Consider the following 16,378-nt stretch of genomic DNA (forward strand, 5'->3'; position numbering starts at 1 on the left):
ATTAGCAGCAAATATCCTAATGTACAAACTATTTTTAAAAGCATTGTTTCAAAAACAGTTATGGAGCATAAATAGAAGCCCAAGTGATTCCTTGAATCCTAATCATTCATGAAGTTTCTGAAACTTAAACAAGTATTTGCATTTCCACCTTGCATCCATAAAATTTAACTAAAACCGTAGCAAGTGGATTTCTCAAATCAGTTTCCCTGTGCATCCTCAAATCTCTCTAAGGATCCTCATCCATCTGGAACAGCTTTATAGGGGAAGGGAAATCTGATCTGCTGATCTGCCAGTACCGTTAATTCCAGTAGTAGACAAGCAGAACTGAATTCAATTCAACTTGACCTTTTTGAGCCATACAGTTTTCTGAATAAGAATCTATGGAAAGAGAAGAATCACGATATGCATTAAACAGCCATATACAGTATTGGGTTGAATCCTGACAATACTAACTGAACTTAATTCCAGCTGAAATAAATGCAATTTAATAAATTCATTTGCAGTTTTGAAAATCAAAATCCTTTATCAGCTCTTTGGACTGCACAGCAATATGAAACTGCATTTCTACAGTGATAAAAATATATAGCATGCAACATGATCGTTTATATTAAATATCCTTTTTATTAAGTTTTTTAAAAAAAACTTACTGAAATTGGAATTTTAAATTATCCAGGTTTGTGGTAAATAATGCAGCTGTTTTTTTATTAGCAAAGTTACAAAATATTTTTCTATCTCCAAGTAACTTTGCTTGATTAGAATATTAAAGCCATATTATTTTCTTTTTTTAAATTCACTGGTAGATGTCAGTTGTTTGGTTACTCTTATTTTTTGTACCTTATTGCATTTAATTGTGGTACAATTCATAAATCTCAGAACTGTCATGAATAAAACACTAAATTAGTTTTAAAACAATTTATAACTTTATGCAAAATAGCTATCTTTGCAAGAAGAGTATGCAGATTATAATAAATTCTTTAATCACCTATTCATGAAACCATTGATTATTGCTTAGAAATCATTAAAATGAACTTCAAATAAAAGGAAGGTATCAGGAGTACATTGTATTTTAGAAGGAAATAGATATTTGTCTCCTGCAAAATAAGATAAACAACTTCAAAATGTGAAAATAATTGTGTTGATTGAGTGTAATGATTTTGTGGCAATGACTGAAATTACACAGCAAGAACATTGTATTTATATAAATGTAAAATAGTTTTAATTTACTGCAGTGTGTATTTCAAGAATAATATTGCATTGCAGTGTGTAACCATTCTGTTGCACAGAACAAAACTGAAAAGGACTAAAAGCTTGCAATATCAAAATCTTAAAATAAAATATACTTTATAATCAATAATGCAAAAATCTAATCACAGGGTGGTATTTTCACTGACTTTTAGAAATCTTTCGGAATTTAAACCATTCTACATTTAATGCACTTTTAATTGTCTATTAAAGATGTGACATTTTTGATAGAGGGGAGAAAGAAAGAAGGAAGGGTGCAATTTTATCTGGCAGATGACTAACTTGTTAGGTAGCAGTTATAATGCCAGGATTTTCAGAGTTATGTTTCAAAGTTCATGGAGCTATGGAGCACATTACACCAAGAACTTAGCACTTGTGCAGGAGAGGTTCTTGGTGGTTGTGTCCTATTATTACTGGATGAAAAAAGCAGCCAGCACTACAGTATAAAACAGCAACATCTATGCATAATGATGCATTAATAATTAGGAGCTTGCTTCTGTATGTTTAAACCTTTTGAATAAATACAAAATTACTGTTTGGCCTTTATGTTATTGTCTTTAAGTACATAATTTTTATAAGTTGTATAAATATACACAAATTAAAATGGTGTGATCATAGTAATTTCTTGTGCTTTGCTATAAATCAGACTAATCTGATTATACATCTGTTTCTTTAGGCAGAGATTCACTAAAGTGCAATATATTATGTCCAAGATGCTCTTTTACATCACTCTTCTGTCTTCTACATATCTGAATTCCTGCTTTCATAATATGCTTCATTTGGCTCTGCTATACTGAACACTTCTTTAAATGCACAAAAAGGGCAATTCACTTCTGCAGTGGCATTTAAAATCCCTTATTTGGAGCTTTTTTTTTTTTTTAGTGGAGTAGAACTTCTGAGTAGACACCCAATTAGAGAGCTAGAAGATGACTGTAGTGATATATCAGTAACTCATTGTGGGTCTGCAACTCATTGTGGGAAGGTTCTTTTACAAAGAACTGGATTAGCTACATTCAAGTATAAGGACAGTGCAGTGGATATGCAAATTGACTTTTATTCTATTCTTTAGTTTGTCCTGCACTCAAAGAGAGCTAGTGGCAACCAAACAGCACCACTTCTGTCTAACTATGGAAGTGTCATAGAATTCCAATTTTTCAGGCTTCTGAATCACATGAAGCAAAAAATGGTTGTAGGTATTTCCCCAGAGCTTTTAATTATATGGAATTAAAACAAATTCTCCATTAGACACCATGGTGGGGTAATGATATACTATGAGTATGCTCTATTCTGCCTAACATGATTACCAGTACAATTTATGTTGCCATGTCTGAACAGGGCAAAAGGTTTTTGAAGTGCCTCTGTTCACACAACAGAACAAGCTGTAGTGAATAAAGTACCAATGACTGTAGTAACCTATGATAAGCCAAATCAAAGAAACTACACAATGATTTAGTATATGTGAAGCAATCATAACAAAGTCAGTGTCAGTCAGATACATATTAGAAATCTGAAACCATCAACACCTCTTTTGAATGTTTGTTGTTTCAATAATGTAAATGAGAATCAGAATCACTATCTATTCACTATTCTCAATGAATTGCATCTTCATTGTTCTTGGACAGCATTATTTTCCTGCCTTTTAGAAGATTTTAAATGCTTCCTCACAAGAATGCCCTCGTTACATTGTGAAAACTAACCAGTGGCAATGGTGATTATGATCCCTGGCCTATTGTAGAACAGTTGTTATGCTAATAATGTACTACTAGAAAAAAAGTAGATGGTCATGGAAAAATTATCTCAATTTGACAAGTTGGGAAAAGTTAGGAATTTTCCTCTACTTATGACTTAGTAAAGTGTGTATAACTGGCAAGGTAGAAGGGCAAATATATTTCAGGGAATCTCAGCAGTACCAAAACTGTATAAGTCATAACAATGAAAGCAAAATCCCACATTTGTTTACATTATACAGGTAGTCCTTGACATGCAATCAAATTGAGCCCCAAATTTCTGTTGCTGTTAAGTGAATTTTGCCCCATTTTACGACCTTTCTTGCCACAGTTGTGATTTTGTTTTCATCTGGATTTTCAACAAATGGTCAACATCCAATGAGGGAACAAAGGATTTTAGAAATAAACCACTGGCTTAAGGGATGGTGCCACCAAAAGAACTTCAAATTCCCACTACATGAAGAAATTCTGGAACGGAATGGGCCACACTTCACAAGAACTGGGAAGAATGTATTCGGAAAACTACTGGTTCAACTTATTCAAAGGGCTTCAACTAAAAATGAGGGTGGGCTGACCAATCTTTAGGACCTAATCTCATGCATAAACTCCAAGACAACCAATTAAACAAGGAGTTAGGAAGTGATGGGAAGGAAGAAAAACTCAAATATCAAGCAGGAGATGTAGGAAGCATACCCAGGGTCAGTCATAAAGGACTCAAGATGCCTACATTAATGCTCAAAGTTTGGGAAATAAACAGGGTGAACTTGAAGTACTATTATATGAGGACAGATGTGATACAGTTGCCATTACCGAAACTTGGTGGGATAAAAGTCATGACTGGAATGTATTGCTGGAAGGATAAACTGTTCAAAAGAAATGGACAGAACAAAAGAGGAGGTGGAATTGCATTATATGTAAAACATTACTATACCTCTACAGAAATGCATATAACCAAGAAAATATCCCTGAATTTCTATGGGTTAATATAAAAGAAAAAAAGAATGAGGCTGCCATAGGTGTTTATTATAGACCACCCAAACGAGCAGATTAAATAGATGAACTTTATGCTATTCAGTTAACTAATGTACAGAGGAAACACACAGTAATGGGGGACTTTGACTACCCTGACATCACATCAAGTGGGAAACAAACTCTGCATCAAGTGGGAGATTGAACAGGTTCCTTACGAGTCTAGCTGATAACTTTGTCATCCAAAAGATAAAGGAGGGTACTAGGGGATCAGCTATATTGGACTTAATTCTTACTAACAGAGATGAAATGATAGAGGGGATTGAAGTTGCAGGTACTTAGTGGGAGAGCAACCATGTTATATTGGAATTCAATATAAAGTAGACACAAGCAACACAATAAAATTAAATTAGTGACTTAGACTTTAAAACAGCTGGTTCAATAAACTTAGAGAGGGGTGGGGAAGGATCCCATGGATGAAAATCTTAAAGAGAAAAACACTTCAAGATTGGGAAACTCTGAGAAATGTGATTATAAAAGCCCAGTACACCACAATACCACTGAAAAAGAAAAATAAGAAATCCAAGAAGAAACCAGCATGGTTGCATAAAGAATTCCCTGATAAACTGAAAGACAAAAAGAATAAGTATTAAAAAAATGGAAAGAGAGATACATAACTAAGGCAGAATACCAGCATATAGCCCAATTCTGAAAAGACGAAGTCAGGATGAACTAAGACTTGCAACAAATGTCAAAAATAATAATAAAACTTTCAACATATAAAAAACAAGAAAAAAGTCAAACAATTGGTCCACTGATGGGAGAAGATGGCAAAGAAGTGATGGGCAGCAGGCAGTACACAGAACTGCTTGTTATTCTTTGCAATTCTCTTCACACAAAAGAGAAAAATAGCCAAACCTACAAAAAACAGAACATTAAAAGACAGACTAGGAATACAAATTAAAATAAGCAAGAAAATCATAAGAGATTACCTGCCCACCCTAAATGAGTTCAAATCACCAGGACCAGATGGATTACATCCCAGAGTTCTGAAGTAGATGGCAGACATGATCTCAGAACCATTGAACCAAATCTTTCAAAGATCCTGGAGCACAAGTGAATTACTAAACAACTGGAAAAGAGCTAATGTGGATCCAGGAAACTACAGACTAATCAGCCTGATATCAATATCTGGGAAGATCCTGCAAAAGATAATCAAGCAACAGATCTGCAAATACCTAGAAGCAAGCAAAATTACAACCAGAAACCAACATAGGTTTGTCAAAAAACAATCATGCAAAACAAATCTTATTTCATTCTTTGACAAATTGACTAAATTAGTGGACCAGCAAAATGCTGTGGACATGGTATACTAGGATTTCAGTAAGGCATTTGACAAACTAGACCAGGGGTTCCCAACTCCCAGTCCATGGACTAGTACTGGGCCATGACATGCCAGCAACCAGTCCACACAAAAAAGCAAAGTCCCATCCATGGGATGTAGGCAGCACACAAAACCATGCACACTCTGGTCTGTGGAAAAACCTCTCTCCACAAAACTGGTCCATGGTGCCCAAAAGGTTGGAGACCTCTGAACTAGATTACAACCTACTTCTTAGAAAGTTCGAAAAATGTGGGAAAGACAGCATCACCACCAGATGGATTTGTAACTGGCTGACAAACCGCATTCAACGTGTAATCCTTAATGGAACTACATCTACACCGAGGGAAGTAAGTGGTGGGATATCCCAGGTTCTGTCTTCAGCCCAATACTTTTCAATATCTTCATAAAAGATTTAGATGAGTGTTTAGAAGGAGAACTCATCAAATACGCAGATGAGCTGCAAATTTGGCAGGAATAGCCAGCATCTCACAAGATAGGCTCAAGATCCAGAAGGACCTTGACATACTTGAACTCTGGAGCCTATCTAACAAAATTAAATTCAATTGTGAGAAAAATAAAGTTTTACAATTAGGCAAGAAAAACCAAATCTACAGGTACAGAATAGATGGAATCTGGCACAATAGCAGTAACTATGAGGGATCTTAAGAGTCCAAGTGGACAACCATTTAAATATGAGCCAGCAGTGTGCTGCAGCCACCAAAAAAGCCAATGCAATCCTAAGCTGCATTAACAGAGGGACAGAATCAAGATCATGTAAAGTATTAATACTTTATAATCTCTTGGAATACTGCATCCAGTTTGGTCACCACAATATAAAAAAGATGTTGAGATTCTGGAAAAGAGTGCAGAGAAGAGCAACAAAGATGATTAGGGGACTGGCAATTAAAACATGAAGAGCAGTAACAGGATTTGGGTATGTCTGTTCTAGTGAAAAGAAGGACTAAGGGTGACATAAGAGTGTTCCAGTCTCTGAGGGACTGCCACAACCTATTCTCCAAAGCATCAGAAAGCAGGACAGAGAGCAATGGATGTAAACCAATCAAGGAGAGAGCCAACCTAGAACCAAGGGGAAATTTCTTGACAGAGAACAATTAACCAGTGGAATAACTTGCCTTTAGAAGTTGTGGGTGCTCCATCACTGGAGGTTTTTAAGAAGAGATCTGACAGCCATTTTACATAATGGTCTCCTGCTTGTGCAGGGCATTGGACTAGATAGAAGATCTCCAAGGTCTGTTCCAATTCTGACATTCTGTATCAGTGTAGTTCTTAAGTTAATAACACGGCTATTAAGTGAATCTGGCTTTCCCATTGGCTTTGCTGGTCAGAAGATTGGCAAAGCTGATCACATGACCCTAGGATACTGCAATTGTCATAAATTGCCAAGCTTCTGAATTTTGATCAGGTGACCATGGTGATGCTGCAACGGTTGTGTGAAAAACGGTTATCACTTTTTTCAGTGCCATTGTAACTTCAAATGGTCACTAAAAGTTGTAAGTCAATGGACTGTGTGGCTCCTACAGCATAAACATTTACTATAACAGTAGATTATGCAGCAATTCTTTGGTCTGTTTCTGGTTCTAGATCCTATGCAGGGAAAGGGCATGAGCATTGGCCCCTCATAATTACCCAAGCATCACATCACTTACATAATAATATATAATGCTTACACATTAATAGCACATTCTGAGAAAAAATCAAGTTTTGCTACAAACCAGCATTCGAGTAGAAGCCTATTTCTGCTCGTTTCTAGTAATACTGCCTCACTGAGAAATGGTTATTATTTTCAACTCTTGAATTGGATCCTTTCATTAGAAAGATGTAACTAAATGATGCCTAATTAGCAATCTAAATTACTCTACCCCAAACATGAGGAAGAGTAGAATGATGCTTGTTGCCCTCATTCTTAGCTATTCTATGAAATTGTGAAAAGGACTGTAGTTTCTTATACATCACCCAGAGAATCTTGATTAATCATGCCTGCATGAGGAAACTATGAGCATAGTGTTTTGTGTTAGCCGAAGGCATCACAGAGATTCTATGTCCCTTGAGTACAATCATACTGGGAAAAAGAATAAGAGATAAATGAAGCTCAGAACTGTGTGTGTCTCAAATGCCCTTCTAATAGTTCAAACAGACAACCTGATTTCCATTACATTATTCCACAGGCATCTGTGCTGTTTGGGGTAATATTTCCAAACTGCTTGATGATCTCCCAAGTAGAATCACCTTTAAGCTATCTGGTACTGATTATAGCTTTAGATACCAAGAACTATATTAATGCCCCACAGTCTGGGAGAGTTCCAGTTGGACTAAAAAAGCAACACTATGTTGGATTACAACTGTGTCATCTGGAAATAATCTGTGTACAGAATGCTGTACAGTTCTGGACAAAAGAGCAGCCAATGATTGTGAGTTAAATCTAATTAAAGAAAACAGTGTAAAAGTATTGTTAGCTATGATTTGCTTTTCAAACCATTTTAATTTGATTAAGGATAACAATAGCAAAGATCTTGTACTCCTATGAATTTATTTAAAAATTGGTTGTGCCAAATTTTCTTCATTATAACACAGCTTTTTTGCAGTCTAGTAAAATGCACAGATCATGGGATCCAATTTTTGTTTATGAAGCAAATGTATATTTACTTCCTACTAATGTGCGTGCATGGTAACCAGCTTTATTGAGGATGAACTGTAGCTATTATTATTGCAACCTTGAAACATGTTTAAATACCCTTTACTTCATTTATGCAGTCTGCATGTCAAAATTGATTCAAAAGTAGTGCTTTAGAAACTGTACATGCACAACACCTTTCTGCTATTGACAAGAGCAGCCATGGTGTTTCTTTTTCAGATTTCCACAGAAGATGAAAAAAAATATACGGCTGTTGTACTTGCTCCAGATCATGTTTATAGCATAAACAGTCTTAGTGTGCTGATGCCCATAGTTCCAAAGAAGATAGTGATCCACTCTATCTGGGAAAAATTTATCATTCTTTTCTTAATAAGCATTTTGCCATCAACTATGTTGTGGTCAAGCCTTGGTTTACAAAGCTGCACAAAGTTATGTATACATATACTTAGGGAAAGGCACACTCCAGTTTGTAATAGATTAGGTTCCACCTATGCATTATACAGATGGAAAGATGTAGTAGAAGTCAATTCTGAAACAATTTAAGCAAACAAAATGTTGAAAAGTGCTGCTTTGAATGTAGCATTTCACAAATCAACCACCAAATAATTTTTCTCTCACTATGTCAGAACCAGCATTTCCCCACTGAACAGTGCAGCTACGGCTGAAAATTATCAAAAATTTACGGATCATGCAATGTAAGATCAGTCGATTTACACATTGGTAGAAACCATTATTCAAGAACTTAAAATTAATATTCCACTGTTTCTATTTCCTGTCCTCAAAATCCCATTACTTCCAACTATTTTTCTTTAAAAAGTGGTAGGTTTAAGTGATATCATTACCTAAAATGTGGAAATTTATATTACAGTGAACAATATATTATAATATTTTTCATGTATTACTATTAAAAAGCCCAAACTAGCTAGGGGGTAATAAAAACTACATTATTATAGAAAGATACAGTTAATCTGTATTTTTCATCTTCTGTTTGGAAAATCTGGTCAGAGAAGATTCATGACAAACAGCTACATGAAAAAGAATTAAGTAGTCACCATCCATTCAGTTCCTTTACATTATATCCATAGGACTTAAACACTTCTTGGTTGAACATGAAAAGAAAGTCCTTAATTTCACCAATGATTGGAAACTTGTAAAAACTGTTTTTGAAGACAGTAAAGAAAAAGTTCTCAAATCAATAATAAGTTACAATTCATATTTCATTTTAATCATAAAAAAATTGGCAACCCTGGTTAAATTATATTTTAATGAATCCTTAGCGAAGAGAAGCTGACTCAATCTCTGCATGGTACAAAGTTATACATGAATAGGTCTGTAAATTTAAATGCACACATAGTATTTGTGTGTAGTTGATTACATAGAATAATAAAATGGTGAATACTGAAGGCAGAACTTTCAACTCCCCATCAACATAATCTAGAAGATAATGTCTAGTCATAAAAGAAACTGAAATTACTTGAGGAAATGCTAAGGAAATTTCTGAGCTACAAGAATTCTACAAGGAAGGTAATATAAGTTTGAAGGACACAAAGAGAAAAATTTGTAGTTGTCTACACCTGGAAATCATTTTTCTTGAAGAGGTGACTGACTGACGAAAGAACATCCAAACTTCTGCACCTACCATAACCAATTTTCATTGTCTTTGAATTTGTAAACAGATGCATATATAGTAAGCATGCATTTAAATTTTCAGTAAAATGCTTACTTAACTTTGTATCCTGTAGAAATATCAACTTTTGTCCACATACCATGTTTCCCTGAAAATAAGACTCACCCAGAAAATAAATCCTAGCCTGATTTTTTAGGGTGGACCTAATATAAGCCCTACCCCAAAAATAAGCCTGGGGGGTGAGTATGGCTACCACAGGAAGCGGCAAGCAGGTGGGGCTGACAGTGTCTGGCAGTAGCCACTGCCCATGGAGCACAGGTAAGTCCAAGTGCAGAGGCAGAGGCAATCCGGATGTGTTGCGTGGCTGCCTGGCTCACGGGAGGCTCATGTGGCAGCACCAGAAGGCGGAAGCAGAAGGACGGGGGGAGGCAGATGATCCCAACATGCCGCCCACTCCGTCCCACCATCTGTTGGCTTGTCTGCGGCTGCACTGGGCAGGTGGTTATGTGGTGTGTCATCGCTTGTCTTTTCCCACTTGCCTCTGCCTTTGCCTGTGCCGCCCCGCGCGCCTCCTGTGAGCCAGACGGCTGCACAGGTTGTCCGGGTTGTCTGTTTCCCCCTGTACCTCTGCTTCCTCCTGCTGCCCATGCCTTTGCATGAGCCTCCCGCAAGCCAGACAGCCGAACAGTGTGTCTGGATCACCTACTCCCCTCTGCCTCCGTGCTTGGACTTACCTGTGTTGTGACAAGGGGCCGGCAGGCTGCAGCTGGACACCATTGTGCATGCACCGGGGGAGGGCAGCCGGGCTGATTTCTCTGATACTGTGTTTCCCTGAAAATAAGCCCTAATGAATCTTTTGGTGCCCCCCCAAAAAAAGACCGGGTCTTATTTTCGGGGAAACATGGTAGTTATTAACCAAAACATGCAGTATTGCCTAAGCTTTGGCATTCAACGTATATACACATTTAAGTGAAACTATATAATTTGAATAATTTATTTTTATACTTTGGACATTTGAAAATTACATTTGATTCATTCCTTCTGTAGATTTTAAATCATCCTTTTTTCCATCTGATTTATTCATTTTCAAACTAAGGGGAATTCCAAATTAATACGTTGGATTCAGTCTAGTTAGTACTCAGATGGAGTCCTTAAAGATTGGATTGGAGATTACAGCAGAAATAAAAAAGAAAACCCCATAAGGCAACAGAAAACCATTTCCATACTGCTGCTAAGTAAGTTATATGGCTGCATTCCTGAAGTCATCTGGACTTGTGCTCAGCTTGAAGAACTTTGCCTTTTTTAGATCAACTACAACCTTCGCAACGAATTGGCCATATGGATATTTCCCAACAGTTTTGGTTTGTAATATTTGCAAAGAAGTTATTTGAGTCCACTTTCCAAAGTTTTATACCCTTCACATTTAAAATACAAAAGCAGATTAAACAGTTTTATGATCTTTTTTAACTGGTAATTTGACTAACAATTTAAATGGCTTTTTGATTCAAGTTCTTACAAACACATACATGCAAACATACATATAACTCTAAATCTTTACAAAGTATTATTTATAAAATTAAATTTCCTTCTCTGTCTCTCTCCCTTCTACATATAAAATTACATGCAACTGCAGTTAAATCTTTATACAGATTAAGGTATTAATCTTAAACTTTTTACTGATTAAAAGTTTCTGAGGCCTAGAAAAGCAATATACAATGTCTATCTGTCTATAGCCATGGATACCATGTACATCTTCCAAGCATTCAGAAGAAAACTAAAGAAACTGGACATAGTTTTGCGGAATGAGTCCTCTCTTCCCATTTAGAGTTCCTTCTAACCAGCCAGGTTCTCGTGAAAGATGCACTGAACAACACAGAAAAAGAGAAGAAAAAAAATGTATGTTATTTGGGTTAATTCATAATTTATAAAACTTTTCTAGAATTGTTCAACCAACATTTTATATAAGCAAATTAAAATCAATCTTTTGAATCTCCATTTTCCAGGAACACTAACTAATCACAAAGGTATAGTGAGGGATAGAGATATATGGTTAAAATTCCATAGGAGGAGAATCATATAAGTCTTTGGTGGCAAAAAATTAAGAGGAAGAAATTAATCTTTTACAACTAACAGTTTATTTTATTAAAAGGCATATGCTTTTATAATATTCAGCTCATTTTATCAGATGCATAGTGAACCTGAAGCAGATTCTCATAACAAACATGGAAGGATACAGCGCCACAATCCCAGACATCTATTTGTTACCTGGTCTACACCAGCAACCCCATCACCAAACTAGTACGTGTGCAAGATTAAAGGAATTTATACATACTCTTCATCTTATGTCATATATTCCAACATCTGCAATGTACCTTCTAGATTTTATGTAGAACAAACTGGACAAATTTTCTTCAAAGAATTAATGAACAGAAATTTCACATCAGGACTCCAAATGAGGCCAAAGTAGTATCAGATACTGTTTTAGAAAAGCAGGATTAAGTCCATCCCTTAGCAAGAAACTGCTGAACTTACATATATCTAAAGTTTTTGGCAGTCTCAGAACATTTCAATAAACACAATGGGTTTTAAACACATTACAATTATTAATTTGTAATCTGTTTTACATGCCATAACCTCAATCTTTTTCCTCATCAGGGTTTTACCCCAATTTAAATCCTACATCTGTCTATCCAGTCATTCTGATGAAGTGAGCTGCAACTCATGAAAGCTTATGCATTTTAATAAAATGTATTAGTCCAAAACAGTGATATCAGATTCCTTATAACTTTAAAACAACAGAAATATTCAGAATCGATTGTATTTTCTGATCTTACAGATCTAAATGATAAGATAAAAATGAGTGCGCCTAATATAACACAATACTGTTGCAACACAAAATATTTTAGAATACTTTGATTTTGGAGCACTTACACTGTATTAGTTGAAAAATCTAATGATTGCAATTGGACATTTTTGCTTCTGAAGTATTCACTGCATGTCTGAGAGAGATTTGGAGCATGACTCAATTTTTCCAGTTATATTTAAGATATTAAAGCTAAGTTATTAAAAGACTTGAAAAAGGCAACAGTTCAAGCACTTTAAATACCCAGCAAAAATGAATTATAAATGAAATGTCTCACAGGAAGCTATTGAGCACTTTTTTCTTCCACTTTGCAAAGTGGAACAGATTCTCTTTTCAGAATAAAATATAACAAGAATAAGCTATAGTGGTATATAGTGGTAGCAGATTGACTTGTAGCTGCTTAAAGAAAAGTAACTGATTTGTCTTGGGGCTCTCTTCTTTGATGTCATTTTCAAATGCTAATGCTGAATAAATAAAGAATAATTTTTCTTTAGTATAATGACACATACATTATATCATATGGTTGCAAAATCATAAAATGAATCTTTACGTGGAATGTATGTTAAAATAAATTAAAAATGCATCTGATGATGAGAGGTTTTGATTAAAACCAAAAAGACATAGAAATTGCACCAATTCTGAATATTGGCGTTATCTAAATTCTGCCATTTTATTTGTTTCTTTGATCCCAAGTCCTACCCTCAATCTAATCCTCCTGAACAATAATAACGGCTAACCAGCTAAAAGACAATGAAGATACTATCCTGATTCCGGTCAAGATTTTCCCCTAAAAAATATGTTAAGGGAGGGAGAATAAATACAGGAGAGATTAAAAAGAGACTAATATATGAAGGAAAAAGTGGAGGGGAGAGAATTTTCCTTTATGGATGTGGTGGTTTATGTCAGTCACTAATTTAATGGTTATATTAAGTGGCTGTTATTGACAGTATGTCAATTTGATGGATGCAGTGTCACTTCGATATTTTAAGTTATTGGTAGAGCAATAGAAAAGATGCAATATTCTCTCAATTCTTCATTTAAAGGCTTATTAAAACATATGGAAGCTTAGTGATACATATTAACTGATTTTGTGGTATCTGAATGAATTCTAAGTACACGGGCATCAGGAAAAGACGCAGTCCTTTTCTCAAGGACTGTTGAAGGACAAATAGAAATGTTTTTACAGATTTGGTAAATATCACAGCTTAATTAACAATTTTCTTTGACAGTAAAATATTCTACTTACTACACTTGAAATCATTAAAAACATATTCATTTCTGGAGCCATTTTATTTTTATTCCTGCCACTAAGGAATTTTTTGTCAGTAGAGGCAAAGATGTATCTTGGCTTCACTAGTATTCAGGCTATGTCTGAGTCCTCTTGTGGCCAAGATAAATAATCTAGCTAATCGTCCTCCAAAACTGAGTGATAGAAACACTGCAGTTCTCCTATATGCAAATGATGCAGTGCTGTTATCTCAGACACAAAATGATCTAAAGCAAGCTTTACATGCTTAGCTGCACATTATAGTGCATAAGATTTAAACATAATTATGCAAAAAACTCAGATATCCTGTAATTTCCCCTCAGGAAAGTTATTGGAAGGACATTAAATTTGGATACTGTGATTTGATTTAGATTTGACAGCTTGAACCTAAGATTTGCTATTATGTACTAAGCACTCTAAAAATTTTGCTTGGTAACACATTTTTAAGAATTTACTGATAGAATGTCATGCTAGTAGTATGTCAATAAATGCAGGGCACTTGTGGATTATGTCTTCCAAAATGCAGACAAGTCTTGCATTATACAAGCAATGCAATATTCATATTAGTGTTCTAGTGCTGAAAAGTATTTTCAGCCAATGTGCAGGCCCGGCTTTTGTTAAGAACCTAACTGGGACCATATGGCTTCTCCACTCTTTTAAAGGGTGCAATCTAAATTCTTAAATAACACATTTCAAGTCCCAAAATGTGTTCCAAATGTGGCTTTGTTCATGAGGCTGGTGGGATCAACACTGAAACTTATATTTGGATATTTGTCCTCTGTTATTTGTTAAGTTGATTTCTTTACTCATGAGCTTGTTACTTCTGACTTTAAGTGTTGACTTTGTTTAATCCTGGGGTAGAACACTGCGTGAGAAATTGAAGTGCTATACTTTTTCACTTAATGCAATCTTGAAGATGGTATATGAGCACTTAGGGGCAGCTTTTAAACATGGCCAGGATTAGGAAGCCCAATCAGACCTCACTGCCATACCCAAAGATGTATTCTTAGATAGTCATTCACCTTTTTTCAAGATGCCAAATCACATAACCCAAATTCAAAGAGCTGAACTCAGGCAAAGTTAACGTTCTCCCAACAGCTATTCCTGGGGGAAACTGCAGGGTATCCCATCTGAACAAAGACTTTGCCCCTGTGGTGAAGGAACTCCTGACTCCTGTTTTGCCATAATGCTTCCATTATAAAGATGCCCAACTGCAGATACTAACTATCCATCTGGTTAGCTATCCAGATTACCAGATCTTTCTTATATATAACCTTTACTATCCAATTAATATGATTTTATTGCTACAAATGTGGGTACATTTTTTTTACATTGACAAAATGTTTTTGTCCACACTAGTTTAATTATTGGTTTTTACTTTGGTTTTTACTTACTGTTTTGGAAACTGTGTTTTTTGTTTGTTTTTGGCTGGCTAATGACTGTAATAAAGTTTATTTATTTACTTCACCCATTAAGACTTTAAATATCCACAACTTCACAGATAGGAATAAAACTGTGGACTCCTATGAGCAACAGCTGTCTAGAACATAGGACATTAAGGGCTTGGTTTTAAAAGTATTTCTCGTCTCAAAAAGGATGCAGTAGTCCTTTAAAAATACTTTAAAAGTCAATGTGTTTTATCTTGCCCTTCCGGTTTGATTCCTTTCATGGTATGAAGAAAATGTCCAAAGACCCAGACCAGGTAAGAGAAACTACAGCATGTTCTTCTTGGGTTTTCCTTCACAATATAAAAAAAGCCATTCTATTGACATTCCACACAATTTATACTGAATGAGAATTACTGAAAGGATCTTTCCCATAACTGATTCAATTCTGTTCAGGGGAAAAATAACTTAGAATAACATACATGTAGATACAATGATTTGTATCTACAGATTTGTGAAGGAGAAAGAATAAGTCTTGTAATTGTGCTATTTTAATTAATCATTGTACATTCACATATTTTTCTGCCCAGAGTCTTTATTCGGAAACTTCTGGAGGTGATATTTTGGTAAAAAAAATCACATGTATATATACAAAGTGTCATCCCACGTTCATCTCATTTGCTTGAGTACTGAAGCAACATGAAATCCAAGTATCTATTAGCATAAACACTTGCAAATGGTAAACTTAGGTAGGCTATATGCATGCACGGCTGAATAAGAACACCAGTTAAAAAATGTATTTGGATGACAGTAAACTCCCTGGTCAGCACAAGAGGATAGGTGTTCATATTACACAAGAACAGAAGAAAGAGCAGCATACCTAAGACAGAGTGATTGTTTGAATTGACTTTGTGGTATCAATCAAAAAATACTAGAAACAAACTGTTGCTGTTATAAAGTGTCCTTTTATGCCCACAGAAGCATGTTTGTCTTATCACCTAAAACACAATAGATTTTATCCATTTAGAGAAATGCTTTGATTATATTGTGTTTCCGTGATACTGGTAAGCAAACCCAAATATTGTCAGAAAAAAGCAAGCCCATCAGCATAAAAGGCAACAGGCACCCCTAACAAATGAAACACTTTTTCAAGATTAGATGACAAAGAAGTCTTGAAGATGGAAAGATATATCAAAGATGCAACCTTCAAAGAGGATTTACCCCCGATATCTTTAACTGGATATAAAGAACCATGATGTCT

The 16,378-nt window shown here is 35.4% G+C and overlaps 1 protein-coding gene across 1 annotated transcript in view; it reads right to left on the bottom strand.

The window, feature by feature from the left end:
• Positions 1-11,359: 11,359 nt before the first annotated feature.
• ARHGAP10 (Rho GTPase activating protein 10) overlaps positions 11,360-16,378 on the bottom strand; it is a 103,627-nt gene continuing 98,608 nt past the window's right edge. Inside the window, exon 23 of the mRNA XM_015816448.2 lies at positions 11,360-11,465. Coding sequence (XP_015671934.1) covers positions 11,377-11,465 — 89 coding nt within the window. The 3' untranslated portion in view covers positions 11,360-11,376. The remainder of the gene's footprint in view (positions 11,466-16,378) is intronic.

Source organism: Protobothrops mucrosquamatus, unplaced genomic scaffold (genome assembly GCF_001527695.2).
Source record: "Protobothrops mucrosquamatus isolate PMUCROS unplaced genomic scaffold, P.Mucros_1.0 scaffold453, whole genome shotgun sequence".
In the NCBI taxonomy this organism is placed as follows: Eukaryota; Metazoa; Chordata; class Lepidosauria; order Squamata; family Viperidae; genus Protobothrops; species Protobothrops mucrosquamatus.